We start from the raw sequence: 27,145 nt of genomic DNA on the forward strand, positions 1-27,145 counted from the left end.
ATAATTTTTTTTACTTTTTAAACTTTTTTGTTAAAAGTTAAGACACAAACACAGTAGCCTAGGCCTGTACAAGGTCAGGATCATCATTATCACTGTCTTCCACCTCGAAATCTTGTCCCTCTGGAAGGTCTTCAGGGGCAGTAACACACATGGAACTGTCGTCTCCTATGATAACAGTGCCTTTTTCTGGAATACCTCCTGAAGGACCTGCCTGAGGCTGGTTTACGGTTAACAGTTTTTTTTTTAATAAGTAGAAGGTATATACTCTAAAATAACAATAAAAAAGTATAGTAAATGCACAAACCAAGAACATTTATTATTTTCGAGTTTATTGTCATTAGCAAGTATTATGTACCATACATAATTGTATGTGCTATACTTTTATATGGCTGGCAGTGCAATAGGTTTGTTTACACCAGTGTCACCACAGACTTGTGAGCAATGAGTTGTGCTGCAATATTAAGACAGCTCCGATGGATGTCACTAGGCCATAGGATTTTTTTGGCTCCCTTATAAATTTATGGGGCCACCACAATACATGTAGTTCCTGTTGGACTGAAACATCATTATGAAAGGCATTACTGTACTCTCTTGAAAAATAATTTGCAGTAGTTTAACGCATTTAATTTTTTCTCAGTAACTATCACAAATCTCTGACTCCTAAGATTGTGCTCTTACTGAGGTTGTTAGTGCTGAACCCCACTGTGTCCATGAGCTTTCCTGTGGTTGCCGTGGGCAGACAGGGCAGCAGTAGCAACTTAGTAAACCACTGAAACCCAGCATTCACTTAAGACAACCCATTGGGGTCCAAAAGGCACAAATTATGTCCCTGATACCACCAAAGCCCTTCCCACACACATTCCCTTTTTATCATACAACAGAAAAAATGAGGATGGGGCCTTGGGTTTGTGTTATAATACTTCTTTGTTTTTGTTTCCCTCCCCCAAAATATGTTCCATGTCTCTGACCCCATCTGTCTGATACCCACTATTTATTCTTCTGGCTTTTATCTTATCTCCATTCCCATTGTCTACCTTCTCGCTACTTAGGAAAGTAAACTTCCCATCATCCCTTTTCTTTATTGTCATGGCTTAATGTAATCCACTTATCACCCACTGAAAACACTTTATTCAAGCTACTTTGTCAAGTTTGGGGGTGGGGGGGCGGATAAAAAGATACAACAGGTGAGAACCATTTACTAGCCCTAGGTCCATAGAATGAGGCTTCTTCAAAAAAACAGCTTTTCTAGACAACCAAGCAACTAAACCCCTTTATTATTGTATCTTTAAATATAGCTTAATATTTGATATTTGGGCAACCTAGATTAATATCAGAGATGCACATAACCTGTGCATCTTTGTTAACTATGTTATCTAGGATGTGGAAATAACAATGTAGTATAGTTGTCAAGGATTTGAAAGTTTTGTCTCTACTGAGCTAATAAAGATTTCACACCCACAACTGTCTGACTTCCTGGCTGTCTGTTTGAAAACTTCAAAAACATAAGTCTGTCATAATAATGCCTCCATGACAAACTCTTAAAGGGTCCTGTCAACAAATCTATATCTCACCAAAGAAACTTTGATGTCCTTTTCAGATTGGTTACCAGAGTAATTTCGACCAGCTTGCCCCTTCTGTTATGGGTCTCTGGAAGAATGATAGTTTCTTCTTTCTTTAGAATTCCCAACGCAGACAGTTTTCTTTTTCTCCTTTTTTTCGTTATAGGAAAAGCTATGTCATAGCACAGCTGTTTCTCTAACCTGAATAGTTAGAATATAGCAGAAGATGTGTTTGCATGCTCGCTGTGATAATGGATGGGGTTGAGAGGGTCTCATCAACTTTACTTGCTGGTGTTTTATAATTTTTGCTTTTAAACTTAGCATAACATTAAGAGTCCTAACTGTCAGAATCATTATCCGTCCACAATGTATAGCTTTTAATGCTTCCTGGGAAATAACACCTCAATGTTAAAGGCAATAGAAAATAATAAATTTAAATCTTAATTTCTTGAGTATTTTGTGAATAGAAAAGCTCAGTAAAAGAGGATAGAAATATGATTTTCCCATATTGAATAGGTAGTTGCAAACAACAAAGCACAGGAACAAGAAACTGCCAATCGTTAAGTGAGAGTGGAGTGAAAATGGCACTTTCTTGAGTAAACAAATTATTTTCAGTCCCTGTCCAGGATAGCCATTTCTGAAAAGGTAGTTACTTCCATGCCCCTATAACACAAAAGAGACTTGACATAATTGCTCTAAGGCCAAGTGAAAACTATCTTGCAGATACGGTCAGTGCAAAAGCATAATGCACAAAAATATTGTTAAATTTATGTAGGAATTTAGATGTATATAAGAGATGGAAAAGAGTTCAAGGATGAGTATGGTAAATACCAAAGATGGTTGTAGTTCACCAGTGTGTTCACTGAAGAGGACATGAGACTAAGCCAGTACTCGATCTGGGGTTCTGTTCACCAATTTTCTCACAATCTGAAAGTGAATGACATCATCTTTGGTTTTACCAAAGAGATAGGATTCCAAGCCCAGAAGGCAATGAGTACTGGTGGTGAGAGGGCATGTCTCCTGTTTTGGAGTCAGATAGATTTTGACTCTGATTTTATTTTGCCCTCTTCCCAGCTTTGTGACCTTGGGCATGAGTAAAAGTGCCCATTTTCTTGTTCCCTTACTGTTTATTGTATCATTTCTTTGCTTATTTGTCAGTCAAATCAGAAAAATGGCATCTCATTGGTGTTTATATTTGCATCTTTGTGATTATTAGGGAAGGGAAATATCTTTTATATATTTGTCGGTTTTAATTTTTATTTTGAATGTTTGGGTTCTGAAAAGCCCCAGTAAGTAGCAACTCTCTTTCTCCACTGAACAAATTGAATAAATTGACATAAAACAAATGGAGTTGCAGATGGATGCCAAAACGTCAGCTTTAGTCCAAGGGAAGATAAGTTACAGGACATTTAGTGCAGGGAGAAGATAAGTTGCAGGTCATTGATTATTGTGAGAATCAAATGGGCCTTAGAACAAGACCCCAAAGTTAAACAAATCTAATCAAATAGCCTAGAGGTTTGCAACTATACAGAGGACAAAAATACTTGCAGTTGAACTGTATGAGCTTGCTCTCAAGGAAGTAAATAGGAAGAGTGGGGAAAAATTATCCCCTCAGAACATTATGAATCATGTATTTATGTCCTTTGCCCATATTCTTTACTTCGCCATTTCTTCTTAATATGTAAAAAACACTTTAGATTAGCGATTTTTTTCTTTTTTTTTTTTTATTTCAGCATATTATGTGGGTACAGATGTTTAGGTTACGTATGTTGCCCTTGCCCCCCCCAGCTCCCCTAAGTCCGAGTTTCAAATGTGTCCATCCTTCAGATGGTGCGCATTGCACTCTTTGTGTATGCAAATACCCGTCCCCTCCTCCCTCCTCCCCTGTCCCTCCTCCCCCCTGCCCAACATCCAATAGATGTTATTCTTATATGTGCATTTATGTGTTGATCAGTTAATACCAATTTGATGGTGAGTACATGTGGTGCTTGTCTTTCCATTCTTGGGATACCTCACTTAGTAGAATGCGTTCCAGCTCTATCCAGGAGTATACAAGAGGTGCTATATCACCATTGTTTCTTAAAGCTGAATAGTACTCCATGGTATACATATACCACATTTTATTAATCCACTCATGTATTGATGGACACTTGGGTTGTTTCCACATCTTTGCAATTGTGAATTGTTAGATTAGCGATTTTTTTGAAAAAAAAAAAAACTGGAGATGGGGTCTTGCTGTGTTGCCCAGGCTGGAGTACAGTAGCTATTCACAGGAGCAATCACAATGCTCTGTAGCCTCAAACTCCTGGGCTCAAGCAATCCTCCTGCCTCAAACTTCCGAGGTTAAAGATATTTTTGCATTAAAAACATTTCTGTCAAGTTTGTTCTTCTGTTTTCAAATTTGACTTAATGTGTTTTTACTGTGGTTTAGATACTTATTTATCTCTTTAAGGATTTTAGTTGATGTTTTACATTTAGAAATGACTCTAGTTGAAAAAAACTGTGAAACTTTCTGAAGGACCTGAATCAAAAGACATGTCATGTCCCAGGGCCAGAAGAATTGAAATTGCAGAAAATTAATTATCTATAAAATAATGTATCAATTCACTGCAATCACAAACAAGGGCCTAACAGGGCTTTTTAACAGAGCTTGACCAGCTGGATCTTAAAATCATTTGTAGAAATAAGGTGCCGGAATAGACAAGGAAAACTTGTAAAAGATATTCTTCACTGGGTGTTTATTATATGATAAAAACAATGCTATGTGTTTTTTCCCAGGAAATCACCTACTGTTGTGGTTTGAATGTAAATTAAAGAGACACATGTTGCCATTCCTCTTCAAAGTGCTTTAAAATCTTTTTTTTTTTTTTTGACATATAAATCAAGTGTTTTAACATCTTTTCGCTTTAAGGGAATTTCAGTTTAACTTGACGAGTCTCTTCTGTCTATTTGAGGGAAAGGCGCGCTGCTTTCCCCATCACCGGGAGGGGGCGGAGCCTCCGGAGCGCCGCTTGGAGGCGAGCTGTGCCCGCCAGTCTGGGGGAGGGGCTGCATTTCACGAGGCTGCAGCTGACGAGAAGCTTCAAGGTAATGGCTGTCTTAAAGCTAGTTATTTTCTGGATATTTCTTCGGGCCTTTAAAGTGAAAAACAAATAGAGATGATTGCCTGGGAGAGGTGGGAACGGAATATGGTTTTGGTTGGATTGCTGTTATCGGGACGGAATTAATCCTCTGGAATTTTGATTTCTCCCGATATTTTTAAAGTCCTCCGTGTGGGAATGGGCGATCAGATTACGGCTTCTAAGTTAAGACTTCAGTGAGGCATGCTGTTCATGTTAATTTTTTACGTGGCATTCCATGTTTCTATCTTCGTTACAGATTTTATTATGTTTTGTTTTAAGCACTTATTAACTCTACCCAAAAAAGAACTGATAGGAAAACGTAAACAGGTAGTGAATGACACATCCAGACACAAATATAAATGTACATGAACGTGGAAAGGGATTCAGATATGCTGTTGAGTGATAACACTTGTAAATATACATACGCATTTTCCTTACGGAGGGAACTAGGCTCCTGTGTTAACAGTCTGCATCTCTGAGTGTTCAGATTACTGGGTTTCTTTTAAATCTGTTTGCAGTGGTTTCAGCATTTTTAGAATTGCCTTATCCCATAATCATTTTCATAATTCGAGAACAAAATGAAGCTGTATGCATTTTGGTTCAAATACATAAACACACATAGACACACACAGACACACTCCCAATACACCCCTTGTCTTTTGCTGATAGTGGAATTTTTCCTGGACCTGATTAAGCAGGTAGCCTGGTTGCTGTGTCAACTACAAACCTGCTTGTTTCCTCTCTGCAGCCCATCCTTTGGGCCACAGGTACAGTGTTGTCAGGTACAGTGTTGTCAGCAAGAACCATTTTTCTGTATCATCTAAGCTTAAGAGTGAAAAACACAGAGGATTTGGTTTATTTCTATAAACAATTTTAAAAGTATTAGCTGGTATCCTGCATCCATACAGTGGAGTGTTATATAGCTGACAGATAGAAGTATAAACTTGTAGTAATTTGAAAAGATGTCTGAGAAGTAGCATTAGTGGAAAAAGCAAATTGCAGAATGGCAAGCACCATGTGATGTCATTTAAAGCTAAAAGACTGTTAATACAGTATGTTTAACCAAATCAGAAATAAAATAGGGCAGACTGCGAATGGAGTTATTTATGTTGTTGTAGAGACAGGATGGGCTTTACTATCTCTATTTTAAAATAATCCTTAATACATATATAGTCATTTTAACAATATCAGAAAAAAAGATTGAGATAAAAAGTTGCAAAGTCAGGGGAAAATTGCATTTGAAGTGATTCATGAAAAATCACATTGAAAATACAGGGTGTCCCAAAAGTCTCCATACGAAGGAAACATTCTGTAATGAATATTTTGTAAATAAAGGTGCATTTATCTACAATTTCCCATTTTCCCTATGTATGCTGACTTTTGGGACATCCTGTACTTATTGGTATGGGAAAATCTTCAAACCATGAGCTTGATCAGGGTAAAAAGCTGATTTGAGATGATATGCATTCATGTATTTATGTAAAGAAAAAATATGGAAAGATAAACAGGAAATAATGTCTTTCCTGAATTATACTTTCTTTTCATATATCTTTCTCATATTTTCAATTTTCAGTAAACATGCAGTTATTTTTTATGATCAGACCATTGGAGATAAAGACATTCAGATTCCATTTTTCGTGTAATGCATAACAAAACTCGAAATTTGAGCATGGTATATTCTAGAAGCCTGAGAAAGCTGCTGGCTGGCAGGATGTAGTTCCCATCCTTCTCCTACAAGGACATTGTAGTGACACTTCTGGTTTTGGTCACAAGATGGCGCTTGCCAGATATCCTAAATTTTCTCCAGACAACTATTTTTATGAAGTGAGCAAACAAAGCAATGAAACGTATTTTGTATTAACAGACCATGAGACAGCATGTAGAGTGTGGTTGAAATCCCATTGAAAAAATTGTACATGTCTGGAAGAAAAAGCCTCACCCAAGAACTGGCGTAAAGACTCAAACAGAAATCATAAAAAATGCTGCTACATAAAGTCTGGCCCATAGTAGACACAAGGCAATTGTTATTTCCCTTCTCTCCTGTCTGCATCTCATAATTTTCCTCAAGGATATGATTTCATCATGAGCCAAATAACATAACTGTGACACAGAGAACATTTCATATTATAAGAAAATGAAGAAAAATAACCACGGTGTCTACATCACAGATTTCCCCTCATTCTTGTGTTTTGCAATTACATGCCTGTTAGAGTTTTGGTAGGGAAAGTTCTTTACACCTTTTCCATATAGTTGGTATGATTCCCTGCCTTCCTTTTGGACAGCCTAGGTTAGTATCAGAGATGCACGTGGTCTAGGCAATTTGCAGGTGCTGCCCATTGAGCCACAGAAAGGCAGTGCAGCCGCAGAAGTGCTGAGCAGAGGAAAGGCCCTGCTGGACAAGCAGTTAGAGTGAGAATCTAGACAGCTGGGTCACAGGGCCAGACCCTCCACGATCCACGTGACAGTGGGTAAGACTCTTCCCAGTTCACAAAACATTTCATGTTAAAAACATGCTAAGTTGAGAATATGAAATATAATTTATTTTGCTTCTGGCTCAGTAGCCATAGCATTTTAAATTAAAAACCACAGATTCTAGTGTTGGGAAAGCATGAAATATGCTAAACCCCAATAAAGAAAGTATGCAAATAGTCATAATGATGTCTACTTATGGAAGACTCGCATGCCCCAGCCAACTGCCTGACTCTCAAGAAATCCTTGAAAACAATCCTGTCCAATGGTTAGCCATGACGGCCATTCCAAATGTCTTGCCTCCTGAGCTCATCCTCTGAACGACGTCATTGTAGTGTTGTCAGGGTCGGTCCAGGAGACACAGACCTTAGCTCATCCTCTGAACGACGTCATTGTGTTGTTGTCAGGGTCGGTTCAGGAGACACAGCCCTTAGTATCTGTGTCTGGCTGCCTTGGATAGATAAGGTAGTACTGGCAGCTTAGAAGAGTTAAAAAATGATTCCCCTAGAATAAACCTTGAGAGGCCCCAAAGTAAAAAAAAAACAAAAAACATTCAGTAGCAGAAATAGTGTCCCCAAAACACTCTCCAACTCTCGCTGCCCATCTTACACCACACACACTCATTCCCTAAATGTAATAGCTATAATAAGGGCTACAGACTGGGGCGTTACAGAACTACTTCTCTTTTATTGAATTTTCATATATTCTCCCCCCAACTATACTACTTTTCTCTGTCTGGCGCCCAGTATTTATTCATCTTTTTGTATATCTTTTTCTCCATTTTTGTTGTCCACTTTCCTTCTCCTTTCACAGAAAAAAAAATTCCTTTGCTTGTTCTCTTTTTCTTTCCCTTTTCATTCAATGAGTATCCTCTAGCACTACCCATTCACAATTATTTATTTAAGCCTCCTTGTGAGTTTTTGGGGAAATATAAACAAGCCACTGAAGAAGAAAACTGTTTAGTAGCCCTAAGGCAATAGAGGCCTCTAAAATCACTGCTTTTCTGGTTAAACCAGACAGTCAAACACAGTCCAGTGACCTAAGGACTTTTTTTAGATGATTGAGAGTTCACTGATCAATTTCTAGTCTTATCCAGATGTACCAATGAATCATGTGTATATTCAGATCTTCCATGGTTCGTTTTGAACTTTTTTTTCTTCTTTTCCTCTTCTTTCCTGCGTCCATATGTACCTCTTGCAACACAAACTGTTACTGAGCTTTAAAAAATTATTTTAACCTTATAATATCTTTTGATACTTGGTAGCACCAGTTGTTCTTCCAGTCCTCTAGTAAAGCTAGAACTAGGTCTTAAACCATGTCCGTATATCTATCTGTTTGAGAACTTGGAACACCTAACAACTTTGCCATACTTGCCTGAGAAACTCTGAGGTTTAGACATTGGATCTTTAACAGTTTCTCAGGTCTCCTCACTAAAGAACTGATAAGTACCTTTATTTAAAGTGGTGACAGGACTAATTTTGGTCCTGCCTGGATCTTTTCCTATGGGTACCTCAGAATGGCGACGTGGGGAGAGGACTCCTTTTTTCTTTAAATTCCCCAAGGCAGATCCCAGATAAGTCTTCCTCTTTGCATGTTAATGCCAGTAGGAACACAAGAAGTTAGTCTTTCTACTTGAATATTCAGAGAGTGGTGGAGCTTTTTTTGTCTGTGCACTGTAATGGTGGGGGTGTGAGGTCCTCATCAAACTTCCTTTTCTTTTATTACTTTTAGAATATTTCCCATCCCATAATCCTGAGTCTTGACTCCTAGCAGTTTTATCCATTGGTATGTGTAGGTTTTAACATTGCCTGGGAAATACAAAATCTCTAATAGTGGCAGGTTTATCCCCTTGTGACCTTTAGGTCACTGGTTGGTATTTTTTTTTCTTTTCCCCCTCTCTATCATGTTCATACATACTTGATCAGAGATTATGCAGTCCCTTCGGCCCTGGCAGTGATTCACTATCTGCATTGCCTTTTTCTGGACTTGGGATTCTCATTCTTAGTAAGTTTTCCTCTGATGTTCTTCCTCTTCAGGTAGGCTGACATTCAACCAATGGACATCAAAAATAAGATTGAACTCTTTGTTTACCTCCAGTTTCAGTTGTTATTTGTCTGTGCCTCTGCCTTAGGGGGTCCTTGAATATTTTGAATGTCCATTAAATGTCTTAAGTTGCCTTGTTTTACCAATGCCCATGGCCCCCTCATGGTCTTTGGGAGTATTCTAACTGACCATTTCTACTTCTTATATGGACCTTATATACTAAAAATATTGACATTTATTTATTCATTCATTCTCTCTCTCTCTCTCTCTCTCTTGCTCTCTCTCATATGTTATTCAGCTTCTGCTTATCACTGGGGACATATTCTTAACCAGATTGCTATCTCCAGATTGTAGCATTTTGTCTTTTACTCCTTTCTTCCTCCCCTTTTCCTTCCCTCCTTCCTCTCCTTCCACTCATGTGGTTTAGTGGCATATGAGAACATTAGTGTGGTTGAAGGTCCTGCCAATGGGGATAAATTTTATGCAGTGTAGGATGCTGATGTCATCTGGTTTCTTGATACTTGTCCTGTGCTAACTCTCAATGAAAGAGAAATTTAGTGAAGATATATATTTATTGAAAGAGTTATAACTACATCAAAAGTCAAGTGCCTTAGATGCTCCTCCCATGCTTTAAAGCAAATTTAGAAGTGGAAGTTAATAAAAATTAAAGAGATTAACATAATTTGAATTTTTAATATATTCTTTCTGGACTCCAGTGGATACTTTTACATATACCTGTGGAACCCATAAACTTCTTTGGCTATTATTGATCCAAAATAGCAATCAAAATCCCTGTATCTATCTCCATTACTCTCACAGTAAAATACAAATGTCTTATATAGGTCATATTCTGATTGGATGCCTTTTTAAGACTCAGGATTAAAGAGGTGTCATTTACATAGAATTAAATTCACTCTTTTAGATATACAGTTTGATGAGCTTTGATAAATATAATACCATTATGTAACTATTAATACCAATACAGTCAAGCTGTACAACATTTCCAAAACTCCAACGTGTTCCCTTCTGCCCCATTATAGTCAATACCCTCTCTCTACTCCCATTCCTGGCAACAATTGATCAGATTTCTGTCGCTACAGTTTTTCATTTTCCAGAATGTCATATAAGTGAAATAATAAAGTATATAGCCTTTGGCACTTGGCTTCTTTCGCCCAGCTTATTTTTAAAATATTCATCCCTGTTGCAAGTATCAGTAGTTTATTCCTTAATATAGCTGAGAGGTATTCTAGTGTATGGATGTTCTACAATTTTAGTATCCACTCACCAGTAGATTTAATAGTTTTTGGAGATTTTGATTAAAGTTGTTAAACATTCCAGAACAGGTCTTTGTGTGTACGTAAGTTTTTATTTCTCTTGGGTAAATACCTAGAAGTGAGATTTCTCAATTTTATGGTAAGTGTATGTTTGACTACATAAGAAACTGCCAAACGATTTTATAAAGTGGCTATGACATTTTTCATTTGCACCAGCAATGTGTGAGAGTTCCAGTTGTTCTGTGTTATTGCCAGAAGTGGATAACATCAGGATTTTTTTTTCTTTTCAATATTATGTATTCTTATAAAGGTGTTAATGGTGTCTCATGTGATTTTACTTGCATATCCTTAATGGTTATTAGTGTTGAGCATCTTTTCAAATGTTTGCCATTTGTACATCTTCTCAGATGAAGTGTCTATTTAAATCGTCTCTTTTTTAATTGGATTGTTAAATCTTACTGAATTCTGAAAGTTCTTTATGTATTCTGGATACAAGTCCTTTATCAGACATATGTTTTGAAAATATTTGCTCCCACTTTGTGGGTTTTCCTTTCATTTTATTATTTGAAGAGCAGAAGTTTTAATGTCCAATTTATACATTTTTTATAGTCCATACTTTTTGTATCCTGATAAATCTTTGCCTAGTCTAAGGTCTCAAGAGATTTTCTACTTTGTTTTCTTCTACAAATTACAATTTTTGGTTTTACATTTAGGTCAATAATCCATTTTGAGTTCATTTTTGTATATGGTCTTAGCTAAGGGGTCAAAGATGAATATTTTTTCATATGATTTCCAGTTGCTCCAGCACTATTTGTTGAAAAGACCATCATTTCTTCATTGAATTACCTTTGTCAAAAATTTATTGACCATATTTGCTGGTCTATTTGTGTTCTATTGATCTATAGGGCAATCCCATGCCAATATCACACTTTCTTGATTACTGTAGTCTTGAAATGAGATAGTGTGAGTCTTCCAGCTTTTATATTTCTTTCTCAAAATTGGTCTGGCTGTTCCAGTTCTTTTGCTTTTCCATATACATTTCGGAGTTATCTTCTCAATTTGTACAAAAAGCCTACTGGGATTTTGATTGAGATCACAATGCTTTTAGAGATATGTTTAAGGAGATGCTGCATCCTAAAATTGTGAATATTTCATTCAAAGAACCTGGTATATTTATCCATTTATTTAGATCTTCTTTAATTTCTCTCCTCAGTATATTGATGTCTTCAGCATAGAGATCTTGCTTATATTTACCCTCGCCTGGTTTCTGATGATATTATAAATAAATTGTACTTTTTTTTTTAAAACTTCAACTTCCAAATTTTTTCATATAGAAATAAAATCAATTATTTTACATCGATCTTACATCTGGTGATGTTATTAAATTTACTTATTAGGTCTCATAGCTTTTTTTTTTTTTGGTAGATTCATTGGGATTTTCTAGATCATCATGTTGTTTCCAAATACAGTTTTACTTTTTCCCTTCCAATCTGTATGCCATTAATTTATTGTTCAGACACCATTGTATTGGCTAGGATCTCCAATATAACGTTGAATATAAGTGGTGATTTTGCCTTGTTTCTGATTTTAGGGGAAAAGCATCTCATGATTGACCATTAAGTATGATGTTAACTGTAGGGTTTTTTTCTCTTTTGGTAGATGCCCTTGATCAAGTTGAGGAAGATTCATTTAATTCCTACTTTGCTGAATGTTTTTTATCATGAATATTTGTGAAATGTTTATGCTTTTTCTGCATCAATTTACACATTTTTCTTCTCCTTTTTAGTCTGTTGATATGGTGAATTACATTGATTGATTTGCCAATGTTGAACTATCCTTACATTCCCAGGATAAAATCCATTTGGTCATGAGATATTATCCTTTTTCTATATCATTGGTTTTGATTAATAGCATTTTGTTAAGGATTTCTGTGTCTATGTATATGGGAGATACTGGCCTGTAGTTTTCTTTACTTGTTTGTTTTTTATTTTAGTATCAGGTTAATACTGGTGGTATAAAATAGGTTAGAGATTTTTCCCTCCTTTTCTCACTTCATTGTCACCTGACTTGCATAACTTACATTATCTGTGCTTCAATTGGAGCCTGGAGTGATAGAGGATTTTTCTCAGCGATTCTCCATCCTAAATTTTCAGTAGTCCTTTCATACCTGTGTTGGCAGAGGAGATTCTATCTTTATGCTCTTGCCCATGTCATAGCAGTAGGCTGCTGTTATTATTAGGTGATAGGCTCATGGTGAGGCAGGAAGTGTTTGTCTGTTGTCCTGTCTAGCCTCAACCTTAGGGAGGCCCTGTGCACCTGGACCATGAAGGTGGGGTTTTCTCAGCATTCTTTTCTCTCCCCATGGCAGCTTAACCTCTGATTTGTATCTGTGGTTGGTCTTTGGTGAGAGACATTTGTTTACCCCTTCCTCAGCAGTAGCTAACCAGTGATTTTTTGTGTGCTAATGGCTTAGCTTTATTAGATTATTTTCTATTTTCTGTTTTTACTGATATATTTTACATATTTATGGAGTATATGTGTTATTTTGTTACATGCATAGAATGTGTAATGATCAAGTCAGGGTATCTGGGGTGTCCATCACTTTGAGTATTTATCATTTCTATGTGTTGAGAGCAATCTAAGTCCTCTATTCTAGCTACTTTGAAATGTATCATATATTGTTGTCAACTATAGTCATTCTATTGTCAAATGATAGAACCTATACCTTTTATCTAACTGTATGTTTGTACCTGTTAACCTACCTCTCTTCATCACCACCCACTCTTCCCAGCCTCTAGTATCTATCATGCTACTCTCTACCTTTATGAGATAAACTATTTTAGCTCTCACATATGAACGGGAAGATGCAATATTTGTCTTTCTGTGCCCAGGTTATTTCACTTAACATAGTGACCTCCATTTCCATCTATGTTGCTGCAAATGACATAATTTCATTCTTTTTTATGGTCAAATAGTATTCTATTGTGTATATATACCGCCTTTTCTCTATCCATTTCTCTGTTGATGGGCACTTAGGTTGATTTCATATCTTGGCTATTGTGAATAGTGCTGCAATAAACATGGGAGTGAAGATTATCTGTTTGATATACTGATTTATTTTCCTTTGGATAGATACCCAGTAGTGGGGCTGCTTTTTATTCATGATGGGGTCTGGGCCTGAGAGGGTTTCCTCAAGGACAGGGGTTTTTGCTTCTACTTCTCCCCCAGCAACAGTGGATCTCTGTCTTTGTTCTGGGAATTGGGAGAGTTTCCTATCTCTCTCTCTCCAGGTGGATGAGTTTTACTTCTGCCAGTCCCTCAGAAGCAATGGATCTTTGTCTGGGTCCAGGAGGAAAGAGTTTGCTGCTTTTTCCCTAATGGCTTAAGGCTTTTGCTCCTCATGTTAGAAGGGTTTGGATAGAAGTTTGTGGGGCTGTGTGTCTGTCCCTCAGTAGCAGCTGATTGCTTCCTGCATATCTGAGTCAGTGATGTGGGCTTTTTTAGGCTTCCTGCTTTGTTCCCATTCATTTTTGTGAGCTTCTGGTTAAGGACCATGAGAAAAAACTTTGCAGTAAACGTATAAGTTTCTGGGGCTCCAGATACTCCAAACTGACACAGCTAGCCCATGCTTTACCTTTAAGAATTCATTAAAATCTCAGCTTTTATAACAGCCACTTCTGTCTCCATGCTCTGACAAAGGTGAAATGATGCATACGTTTTGTCTCTTTTTAAAGGGGCCAGTCACCCTTTGGAATTCACTGTAACTCAGTTCCCCGATGGGCTCAAGGAAAGTTTTGATTTTGTAGGTTATCTAGAGATTTATCATTGTTAAGTTGTGGGCAACATTCTCATGGCTTTTTATATCCTAAGTGCAAGTGGAACTGGCACTTTTTAAGAAATTTATGTATGGATGTTATTTTTGTTTTTTTGTTATTAAATATGCTTAGGAAGAAGCAGATGGTTTCTAAAGCATATTCATAAATTATGAGTTGCTTTTTATATAGTGGTTATTGTTCCATTTTTCCATTTAAATTTTTATTCTTTGAATTACTATACATTAAAATCATACTTTAAAATACCATACACTATACTTGACCTTTTTTTGTATTTCTGAATTTTAATATATATGTAGATTCATATAACCACCACTCATCAGAAGACAAGAGTTTCATCACCTTCACAACTTCTTTGTGCTTTATAGCCATATCCTCCCCCACGTGTAACACCTGGCAACACTTATCTTTTCACCATAGCTATACTTTTGTCTTTTTGAAAATGCCATATAAATGGAATCATACAGTATGTGGCAGATACACTCTAGATGACCCACTTCCTTGTATAATCCCCTTCCCCTTGAGCATGGGCAGAACCTGTGTCTTCTTTCTAATCAATAGAATTTGGCAAAGGTGATGGGATGTCATTTACTTCCATTATATTTTATTACATTCTATCTTAGCTGACTAGAGAGAGAAATGAAAGAGAATGGGAGATATGGAGGGAGGAAAGTTAGATGCAGAACCAGGAACAGCATTCTGTTTTAAGTTCCAGTGACACCCAGTACATAACTATTTCAAATTTATTAATTCATCCAATCATCCAGCACACATTTATAGAGCATTTTCTGTTTGCAATGAGGTAGGTATAGTGTATCTTAGTGATTCAGAGCGTGGACTCTGGAGTCAAAGTACCTGGATTCAAACCCCATGTGCAAAATACTCTCTAGATTCCTTGTAAAAGTTCATTAACCTCTATAATGCCTCATCTACAAAATGGGAATACTCATTATATGCACCTAACAAGATTTTATGAGAATCAAGGGGGTTGATGTATATAAAGCACTTGGAAGAGTGCCTGGTACATGGTAAAAAAACACTTGGCTTTTATCACCATTGTCATTATTATGGATAACATTAATGTTGTTATGCAGAATAAGTTGGTTATGAGCCTCTCCTCCAGAAAAAAACCATGCGATTATTAAATGAGATAATATGTCAAGTGCTGAGAACATTGTCTGGCATATAGAAAAATTTTATAGGTATTAGATATTTTATATATATATAATACTCTCTATCTTCATTATAATAATAGTAGTATAGTATTAACATTTATTATTAGTGGTTACTCTTGTCCACCTCCTCCTACGAAACAGTGAAATATAAAATACTATCCATGGAGTTAATATTTTCCTTTGCATTTTGTTTGGACAGTGGTAAGGTGGTGTAGCATTATTCAGTGGCTCAGTATCACACAGCTCCAGTGAGTTGCATCCTTTTTCTAAGTCATTTCTTGGTCCACATGGCTGCCTGAACTCTACCTTGGTCAATTAGGAAGGAAGAGAAAGGAGGAAAGTGATAAAAAAAGCCCAATCTAGCTGTTTATCCCTCTTTGGAGGTGACTTCTGTGGAATCTTCACAGCAATTTCTGCTTGCATTCTTTGGCAAGAAATTCCAATCATATGACCATGGCTTACAGTGAGGGAGTCTGGGAAAAGTAGTATTTTAGGAGCTCACACTGCCACCCTGAATACAATTGGGGTTCTGCTAACAAGGAAGAATGCAAAGAGTGGATTTCAGGTGGGCGACTAGAAGTTCCTGTCCCATTCATTATAAATATGATGCAAGGTTGTAAAAAAGCATTAAACAAATAATAGTAGTCTCTAAAAGATTGAAAGGGAAAACTTCCTGTGGCAGAAAGAATGCTACATGTTCACCAAACTGTTTCATTGTCTTCCTGGGGTCATAGAGATACTACATTCCCCAGGCTCTATGGCAGTTGAGGCTCCATATCTGAGTTCTGGCTAGTGGACTGTGGCCGTTGGTGGTGTTTGCCAGACCTGGCCCCGAAAAGCTTCCACAGGACTCTCTATCCTCCCTCTTCTTTAGACTACTAGCTAGATGCAAAGAATGCAGTAAAGGACTTCAGGGCGCAAGAAGATAGTAGAGCCATAGATTGGATGGAAGAAAGTTGGGTCCCTTAATGACTGCTGGGAATTGAGAACTCAGCCCCTTTCTGGGCACATGATGACCTACATTGAACTTTGACATAAGTAAAATAAAGTTTTTAGGGATTGAACTTCTGAGATTTAGGGGTTGTTCATAGCACAAAGCATTACATATTCTAATTGTTAAAAGTCTCCAGTAATACACTAGCCTAGAAATGATATTCATTAATTTATTGGTATTTATTATTCCAATATTCATGCTTATGTAAAGGTAGATTTTTAAAAATTATATATTGGAGTAGTACTACATATTATATGATACAGAGGCCAAATAAACTACTTCATTTCCAAAAATTGTAACTAATGATACTTAAAATTGGCTTTCTTAGTGAAATCAGGAATCTAAATTTAACACAGCATTTTAATAAAGAGAATGTGCAAAATATATTCATACATAAAAATACATGTAAAATTCCAAAATTAATTCCCCTCACATTTAAGTTGCCCAAGTGAAAAACAACAAAAGATAAGAAGAAGGAACTGCCAATTACTGATAAGGGCATATGAAATGGGTACTTTCCTGCCAAACCAATTACTTTCAGCCTCTATTCAGAAATAACCATGTATGTGAAGAAATCTCTAAAACTTTCCTGAAGAGTTTAAGAGAATGTAATAAAAGGAGAGATGAATAATGTCCTGTAAACAAACAGACAAAAAAATTATAAAGCAAATTCTCCCTCAAATAATGTACAGTTTTGATGCAATCTAAATCAGTATCCTTAGTGGTCCACTTTAACGGAGCTTGACCAGTTGGGTTTTAAATTCAGCTGTAGAGGTAAGATGCCAGAGAAGGGAAGAAAAAAACATATAAAAATATTTTAACTGGTTTTTTATTATATGGTAAAGTGATTTGCCACCTCTTTTCTTCAAGCAATCACGTCCCCTGAGGGTTTGAATGGAAATTAGCACACTTGTTGCCATTTCACTTTAAAGTTCTTTTAAAAAGACCATCCCTAGACTTCAACACTTCAGCGGTTTCTCTTGACAATTCCCCCTCCTCTAATTCAGGGAGGGGCCTTCTGCTCTTCCTCACAGCCAGGGGGTGGAGCCTCTTCTGAGTCCCTTGGAAAGGAGCTGTGCCTGGCCAGTCTTGGAGGAGGAGCTGCCTTTCACCAGACTGCAGCTGACAAGAAGCTTCAAGGTAATGGCTGTCATAAAGCTAGTTATTTTCTAGTGACTTCTCAGGGCTCTATAGTACAGATGAGACAAATAGGGATGGCGGTCTTGGAGTGGTGGGAACAGTGTGTGCTTTTGAGAGAATTGCTGGCATTTTAAAGGAATTAATCCTCTGGAATTTTTGTATCTTCCAATGCTTTATAAGTCCACAGGAGAAGGGGTGATCAGATTACAGCCTCTATATTAAGGCTTCAGTGTAGCATGGCTGTTCATGCTAATTTATTGACTTGGCATTCCATGTTTATGTGGCTAGACATTCTGTTGCTTGATTTTGTAAGCATCTATTAAATTGCACAGCAAAATAACTGTTAGAAGTATTTGACAGCATAGAGAAAATACTCCTATATGTTGATTGATACATAGAAAGACTATATATGTGTCACATGTACATGAGCATGGAGAAGGGATCAAATGTGTAATTGAGTGAAGTTACTTGCACATAATATATGCATATATATATATATATATATGATTAGAAAAAGATCTGGAAGAAAATAAACTCCCTTGTTAACATTCAGCACTTCTGTGTGGTCAGGTTACTTTTTAAACCTATTTCAGCATCTTTATAGTAGATTTCCTAATGATTATTTTACAGTAATGACAGAAAAATGAAGCTGAAACAGCATACCCATTTTGTTTCAAATACATAAACACATAGACATGTTCCCATGCCCCCCTTGTCTTTTGATGATAGTGGAAATTTTCCTAGACCTGATCAAATGGGTAGCCTGTTTGCTGTGTCAACTATAGCCCTGCGTATGTCTTCCTTGCATTTCATTCTTTCAGGCAACAGATAGGTCTGTGGTCAGAAAGAACCATTTTTCCACATCATCTAAGTTTAAGAGTGAGACAGATAATTTGGTTTATGTCCATAAGCAGTTTTTAAAATATTACATGGCATGGTACATCCATACAGTGAAATACTATGTATCTGGCAAATAGAAACATGAATCTCTCCATGTAGTGATTTGAAAATGTCTGAGAAATAGTATAAGGTGAAAAAAGAAAATTATAGAATAGTAGATATCATATGATCTCACTTAAGAATAAATATGCATGTTAGTATACCTATATATGTTACCACAGTATATACCACCAAATCTGGAAAAAAATATTATCTGCAAAAGTATTAACAGGATTATTTGCATAATTGGAGAGACAGGGCTTTACTGTTTCCTAGCTTTTAAAAAATATTAATATATACTTGTTTATTTTTTACATATTCAGGGAAATATTGAGACACAATGTTACACACATGGGAAAAACCTCATTTAATTTATAAAAAAATTATGTGGAAAATATTTATGTAGAATGATGTTCAAGCCATGCTTTTGAGTGGGGTCTGAAGCTGGTTTCAAATAATATACATCCATCTATATATATAAAAAATTCTGGAAAGATATATAGAAAATATTCATAGCGGTTATTTGTATAGAGTTGTACTTTCTTTTGCATGTTTTTCTGCATCTTCTTAATTTTTAATAAGCTTCTAGATGTTTTCATAATCAGAAATATTTTACTTGAAGACATTATGGTCCAATTATAATCCCACAGAACAAAACCCTTAAACCTAGCATAGAAAATTCTAGAAGCCTGAGTAGGCTTCTGGCTGTCTGGATGTAGTTCCCATCCTTCTCCCATAGAAAGGACCTGGTAGTGATTGAGGTCTTGCCTCCATCACTCATGGGTAGGTTGCAGTTCTGGTTGTCATCACAAGATGGCACTTGCCAGGTTTCCTAAATTTTCTTCAGGCGACCATTTTTATGAAGCAGGCAAACAAAGCAATAAAACTATTTTGTATTAGTAGACTGTGAGACAGCATGTATACTGTAACAATGATTCCATTGAAATGTATAGAGAAGAAAAAAATCTATGTAATGACTGATGTGACAATTCAAACAGAAAAATCTAAAAGTCTGGCTCATAGTAGACACAAGGCAATTGCAACTTCCTTCTCTCCTGTCTCCCAATCCACCTCATGCTTTTCCTGAGAGATGATATCAACATGAACAAAATGACAGAACTGTGTCCCAGAGAGCATTTCATACTATAAGAACATGAAGGAAATTATACATGGCATCTACATCACAGATGAGATTTCACCTCATTTATGTGTTTCAGAATGACATGCCTGTTAGAGATTTGGTAGGGAAATTTCTTTACACCTTTTCCATTTAGTTGATTTGACTCTCTGTCTTCCTTTTGGACAGCCTAGGTTAATATCAGAGATACACGTGACCTGGACAATCTGCATGTGATGCCAGGATAGCCTCAGAAAGTCAGTGCAACCACAGAAGTGCCAAGCAGGTTAAAGGCCCTTTTGGACAAGCAGTTGGAGTGAGAATCAAGACAGCCGGATCATAGGGCCAGACCTTCCAGGATCTACATGACAGTGGGTAAGACTCTTCCCATTTCACAAAACACTTCACATTAAAAATAATTTTTTTTTTTTGAGACAGAGTCTCACTCCGTTCCCCGGGCTAGAGTGCCGTGGCTTCAGCCTAGCTCACGGCAACCTCAGTCTCCTGGGCTCAAGTGATCCTCCTGCCTCAGCCTCCCGAGTAGCTGGGACTACAGGCATGTGCCACCATGCCCGGCTAATTTTCTCTTTATATATATATTTTTAGTTGTCCAGATAATTTCTTTCTATTTTTAGTAGAGATGGGGTCTCGCTCTTGCTCAGGTTGGTCTCGAACTCCTGACCTTAGGCGATCCACCTGCCTTGGCCTCCCAGAGTGGTAGGATTACAAGCGTGAGCCACCACGCCCGGCCCACATTAAAAATATTTTATGAACTTGGGGAATAATATATTCTGCTTCCTGCTCTGCAGCCATGGCATTTTAAATTAAAAGCCACATTTCCACATCTTTGTAATTGTGAATTGTGCTGCTGTAAACATTCTAGTGCAGATGTCTTTTTTATAGAATGTCTTTTGTTCTTTTGTGTAGATGTCCAGTAATGGGATTGCTGGATCAAATGGTAGTTCTACTTGTAGCTCTTTGAGGTATCTCCATATTAATTTCCACAGAGGTTGTACTAGTTTGCAGTCCCACCAGCAGTGTATGAGTGTTCCTATCTCTCCGCATCCATACCAACATTTATTGTTTTGGGACTTTTTGATAAAGGCCATGAGTGGATTAATAAAATGTGGTATATGTATACCATGGTGTTCTACTCAGCCACAAAAAACAATGGTGATCTAGCACCTCTTGTATTATCCTGGATAGAGCTGGAGCCCATTCTACTAAGTGAAGTATCACAAGAATGGAAAAACAAGCACCACATATACTCACCATCAAATTGGTATTAACTGATCAACACTTAAGTGCACATATAGTAATAACATTCATCGGGTGTCAGGCAGATGGGAGGGGGGAGTAGGGGATGGGCATATTCACACCTAATGGGTGTGGTGCACACCATCTGGGGGATGGACACGCTTGGAGCTCTGACTCAGGTGGGGCAAAGACAATATACGTAACCTAAACATTTGTACCCTAGTAATATGCTGAAAAAAAAAAATTTAAATTAAAAAAAATAAAAAAAGCCACATTTCATGTTAAAATCATGTTAGGTTGAGAATTTGGGGTATAATTCGTTTTGTTCCCTGTTCTGCAGCCATGTCATTTTATAATTAAAAGTCATAACTTCTGGCTTTGGGAAAGGATCTCATGTGTTAAACCATTATGAAGAAATCATGCAAGAAGCTATTCAGGTGTCTACCTGAGGTTCCAGCCAATGAATGGCCTAACTCTCCAATCCTTGATAAGTACTCTATCCAATAAGTGGTCATGGCAGCCATTCTGTATCTCTGCCTTCTAAGCCTTTGCTTTTAAAAAGGTCATTGTATTGTTTCTAGGTCCAGGAGATAGAGACCCTCTAGTCTTTGTCTGCCTGCTTTGGGGGAACAAAGCACTTTACCCAGAATAATTTGCCCAAGCTAAAAATTGCAGCTTAAAAATTATAAAGCTGTGTGTTCAGCTAGAACACTGCTTCTCAAAACATTCTTGGACATGTATCATTAGAAATCTAATCTTGCTCTTGCAGCTTAAAAATTACTATGTGTTCAGCTAGAACATTGCTTCTCAAAAAGTTCTTTGTACATGTAGCGTTAGAATCACTTAAGAACGTTTTAGAAATACAAAATTGTGAATTCAATTCAAACCTTCTGAACAAAACTATCAGCATGGGGCCTAGAAATCTAAAAAGTCTTTCAGATGATTCTGATGCATCCTAAGTTTGGAGGCACAAAAGTACCAAAGTATCTAATAAGATAAATAGAATTCCTGACACACGACCACAAGCTCTCCCACCTCTGCCCCTATATACACACATTCACTCCTTAATAAGCATGTACAATCATAAGGGCAAGTTCTTGAATTTGAGGTATTTTAAAATGACTTTTCCAATTTTTATGCCCCCTTTATATTATGCTACATTTTCATCCTCTGTTTGATGCCCCACTGGGCATTGTTCTTTCTTTTATCGCTTCTCTATTTGCAATTGCTCACCTTTTACTTTGGCAAAATAATTTTATTTGCTGATACTTTTCTTCTTTTCCTTTTCCCTATCTCAGTATCTTCCAGTATTATTCATACAACGCACTCAAGCATCCGTGGAAATTGAAGTGGAGAAGGACAGACCACACAAACTGTAAACCCTTTGTAGTTCTAAGACAAAAGGGGCTTTGATATAAGTATTGGTTTTGGTAGGACCTGCCTTAGCAGTAACAAGAACAGCTAGCCACCTCAACCTCTGATAATAACCCTTGGCACACAAATCTAAATCATAATGGATGCCCAGTATGTCCTATGCAATTGGAAAGACCAGTTATGGCCAGCAAAAGTTTTGTCCAGATCTGAAACTTCATCAGACAGTAAGAGAAAAAAGACATTTTCCCTAGAAGTTCAGATACTCTCACTAGATGAAAAAATTAAAGTGGACAGCACAGAAACAAAGATCCTAGATAAATCTCAAATTGAAGCCATTGCCTCCTCACTAGCAGTACAGTCAGAGGTCAGTGCTCCACCTGCAGAGGAAACGGCCTATGGAAGATCTCTAAAAGTGGCACTGGATATTCTGAATGAGAGAACAAATTTGAGTGAATCAAGCATTTCAGATGAAGAGGAGACCAGTATACTGTTTCAAAATGAACCACAAAACCTGTCTGATTCACCCCCTCGTAAGAAGTATCGAAAGCACGAAGGGGACTTACCAAAGTATCTTGAAGAGAGTGAAAACTCACCATACCTGTTGATATCTTCAGAGAGTGATGATTCCCTGTATGATGACAAATCACAGATAGAAACAACCATTGGTACTATTCCAAGTGAAACTGAGACAAAGTCATCACAAAACTCTAGCTGGTGCCAGACTTTCCCTTCACTTTCAGATGATGATGATGATGAAAAAGAGGACAAGAAAAAGGCTAATATCTCAACAGTTGTGTTTGTGCACTCCACAGTCAAAGAGGAGGGTACATGTGTTAAAGACGAAAAATGTGTTCCACCTTCGCCATCAGATATCCTCATTGTGCCCAAAGCTTTGAAAGAGGAGACACAAGGTATCTGCCCAGAGACCCTGGCTGTTTCCTCTGAATGCTCTGTCCTCTCAGAGAATGGTGAGGATCCTGGAGAGGGTCCCTCAAATCCATGCTTTGATGCCAGCGAGAATCAACCTCCCGTGGAATCAGAGATGGGTGCCACGGCATTCACTGAGAGTTGTTCATGGGAAAGCCAGCCTTCTTTTAGTGCCTCTAATCCTGTCTTGGATTATTCACTTCCTGCGAATAATGAAGGAAATCTTCAGAGCCCGGATTTGGAGGAACTTGAGGAAGAAGTTCAAGCTTCTGACAAATCATTGCCTCTAGATCCTGTTAATGCTTCCTTGTTAGATGATGATGAGGAAGAGGAAGAACTTCCACGCTTCCTTTTGCATTATGAGCCACGTTCGTTTGAAACAGGAATGATAGTCTGGTTTAAATATCAAAAATACCCATTTTGGCCAGCAGTGGTAAAAAGCATCAGACGAAAAGAGAGGAAAGCAAGTGTGCTTTTTGTTGAGGCAAACATGAATCCTGAAAAGAAAGGCATTAGAGTAACTTTTAGAAGATTAAAGAAATTTGATTGTAAAGAGAAACAAACACTAGTGGATAAAGCCAGGGAGGAGTACAGTGAAAGTATTGACTGGTGCATTTCGCTGATTTGTGACTACAGAGTTAGAATAGGTTGTGGCTCTTTTTCAGGCTCTTTCCTTGAGTATTATGCTGCTGACATTAGTTATCCAATTAGGAAAGTAATCAAACAGGATACCTTCAGGAACATGTTTCCAAAGCTCCATAACGAGGATAGTGGGGAATCCATGGTTGTGACTTCCCAGGCCAAGAAAATGTCCTTCCAGAAAATTCTCCCTGACCGGATGAAGGCTGCTCGGGACCGAGCCAACAGGAACCTAGTGGACTTCATTGTGAATGCAAAGGGAACAGAGGACCATCTTCTGGCTATTTTAAAAGGCACAAAAGGATCCAGATGGCTGAAATCGTTTTTGAACGCAAACAGGTTCATGCCCTGCATTGAAACATACTTTGAGGATGAAGATCAGTTGGACGAGGTGGTCAAATATTTACAAGAAGTCTACAAACAAATAGATGAAAGAATGCTGACTCTGATAAAAGATGATAAAATTAAGTTTATCCTGGAAGTTCTTCTGCCAGAAGCAATTATTTGTTCAATTTCTGCTGTTGATGGGTTAGATTACAAGGCAGCTGAAGCAAAGTATCTAAAAGGACCATCTTTAGGCTACAGGGAAAGAGAATTATTTGATGCCAAAATCATATTCGAAAAGAGACGGAGACCATTAACAAATGAAGCTCATTAAATTTCCTGAGAGTCGAAACCATAACAGGGAGCTTTCGTAGATGCTAGTTTTAAAAAAAATCTCTGAAAGGTTCTCTCTAACATGTAAATATTTTTTGAAAAAGGGCTTTAGGTAATGTGTTCAATTGTTTTGAGATCTCTAGGATCTGTGGGTATCACTACATCTTTATTTCCTTTGCTTGTGCTTCTTCAAAGTCAATTTTGTCAACATATTTCAGCAGTTCTGCTTTCCCATACATTTTTAGAATGCATAATTCCTATGTAACTTTTAAGAGAAAGTATTATTTTGTTTTATGACATATCCGTGTCTGTGCTGTATAGTTAAATACACTGGGCACAATTATTTTAATATTAAAATTGCACTGGTACTAGATATTAAGCAAGAAAATTAGAAAAATGTCTAAAAGAAATGTCGATTATATTTTTTTGCTTAATTTTTATAAAATATTGGGTTTTCTCTTGAGATAGTTGAATTATTTTTCCTGCCATGCCTATTTATTTTTGGAAAAAAAATCTCTGAGACATAGAACCAAAGATAGATATGCTTTGCTATATAGTATAACTATAATTGCTTTTGCAATAACACATCTTGAAATTCAAAAATAAATATATATCTGCATGTTGACTATATGTATGCAAACAACATCTCAGCATGCAGAAAATAATTTTGGCAGCCTTGAACAGGATTGTTCATTCTATACTTTCTTGAAATTCCATTTTTGGAAGTGTTTATCCTTCAGTAGCTGAATAGTTTCTTAAAACAGGCTTCTGGCTGTCTTCATAACTAACAGTGAGTAGATCTTCTTAATATAGCTGTCCGATATGTGTAAGGCAGCTATAGTCATTGTAGTCATAGTCTGGCCACTGTAGGCCTATGAGTCCAGGCTGACTGCTTAAGAGCCCATCTATTATAGTTTGATATAAACTGTAGAAAAAGTAAGCATTTTGTTCTGAGTCTTTTATCTCCAAATATATAGTCATTTGTCTCAAACCAAGCAAGCTTTATCATCTGGCTTATTCGTAGAATAGTTCCAGTTGTTTCCAGTAATATAAATGATGACTGCTAGTAAGTCATTCCAAGGTGCTGGAAGGAGTAGATGGACCAGAATCTGGGGAGTTGAAAATAGGTCACAGAAAAAGCCTTCATTTGGCTAAATATGATAATTAATCTGAATATGGTTAAATATTATAGTTAAAAGTCTGAAGCCAATTAGTGGTTTATTCTAACTTGAAGCAAACTTTTTGTGAGAATAAATGTTAGAAAAAATAATTTTAAAAACTTGATGTGAAAAAATGCTAAAGGCTTTAGACGAAACTGCATTTTTACCTCTTAGAGTGAGACAACTGTCACTCTTGGGCTCTTGTTATGTGTTCACGTGGCTACATGTTTATGTAAAATTTGCAAAAGTTTGGTGTTTTGATTTGCAGTAAAACCATCATATCCTTCATTTGGATGTTCAGTTCATCATACTTCAGATTGTAGCTACAAAGGTGATGTTACTGTAAATTACAAACAAACTGTAATTTGTTTGGAATCTTTGCTTATTGCAGTTCCCATCACTTTAACACTTGTTAAAAACTGTCTTACCATTCTAAATAAAGATTCACTTTCATGGTTGATTTTGTATTATTTTAAATGAAAGCCTACCAAATTTTATAATCTGCATATGCCACAAAACCTTTTCTGGACCATGCCTCAAAAAGACCAGTTCTTCTCAGACGTACAGAATCCATACACCTTCTTCATGGCCCTAAGAAGTAACTGACACATACCATCATCACACTACATGTGGACTTTATACCCTACGAAACACACTCTATTTACTCTATGATACTGTGTCCCTCTGATTCCAATATATCACCCACCTTTGGTTTTCTCAGTGGAGCTATCTTTATCTCCTGGTTCTAATATTTTCTTTATTGCCTCATTCATTCATTCCTTCATTCATTCATTCATAGATAACATTGTGAGTCAGGACAGCAAGTGATGTGTGGTTTAAAGCTCTGTTCTGGGGACAGATTTCAGGTGCTATAGAAAGGAGATGTTACTCCTGTGACCCAGATGACAATTTAATTTCTAAGATGACTAGGATGTACTACATCATCATAGTGAGAAATATTTATTAGCCTCCTGAACTGACTGCCTGAATTTGAAAACTAGAGCCCCAGGTTTCCTCATATTTGTGAGTTCCTTGATATCTGTTTGGTTTGGGGTAAAGATTGGACACCTGATCCCTCTTGAGATGTTATTTATCTTGTGGCATATTTCGAAGGGAGGGAGGTATGCCTCAGACATGGATCTCTTTTCCTCTTTGAATGGGTCATTGAATGGCATTTGGAGTGTGAAAGTGGATGATGAGTTTGCCTTCCAACTCAGTGTGGACTCAGATACCTTCCAGCCTGAATGGCTGTTAAAGCAGGCTCTAAGATTGCCCTAAACTGGATCTCTAACATAGGTTTGTGTCTGATAGGAAAGCCTGACCTGTCATCCACCCTAATCCATTGGATTAAGGAGACATTCATCTCTAGTTATAAGGCAGGCTGCTAAGTATCAGGCCCAGATTCTAATCAGGCCTAGAGACTGCATGCACAATATTTACAGGTCAGTCTCTCTCTCTCTCTCTCT

At 37.2% G+C, this 27,145-nt stretch overlaps 1 protein-coding gene across 1 annotated transcript in view; it reads left to right on the forward strand.

Moving 5' to 3' along the window:
• Positions 1 to 25,967, forward strand: part of LOC105810860 (PWWP domain-containing protein MUM1L1) — a 30,034-nt gene extending 4,067 nt beyond the window's left edge. Inside the window, exons 2-5 of the mRNA XM_012644913.1 lie at positions 6,964 to 6,968; positions 7,023 to 7,145; positions 19,855 to 20,040; positions 22,221 to 25,967. Of these exons, the coding sequence (XP_012500367.1) occupies positions 22,436 to 24,520 (2,085 nt within the window). The 5' untranslated portion in view covers positions 6,964 to 6,968; positions 7,023 to 7,145; positions 19,855 to 20,040; positions 22,221 to 22,435 and the 3' untranslated portion in view covers positions 24,521 to 25,967. The remainder of the gene's footprint in view (positions 1 to 6,963; positions 6,969 to 7,022; positions 7,146 to 19,854; positions 20,041 to 22,220) is intronic.
• The last annotated feature ends 1,178 nt before the right edge of the window (positions 25,968 to 27,145 follow it).

Source organism: Propithecus coquereli, unplaced genomic scaffold (assembly GCF_000956105.1).
Source record: "Propithecus coquereli isolate 6110/MARCELLA unplaced genomic scaffold, Pcoq_1.0 Scaffold104, whole genome shotgun sequence".
NCBI lineage: Eukaryota > Metazoa > Chordata > Mammalia > Primates > Indriidae > Propithecus > Propithecus coquereli.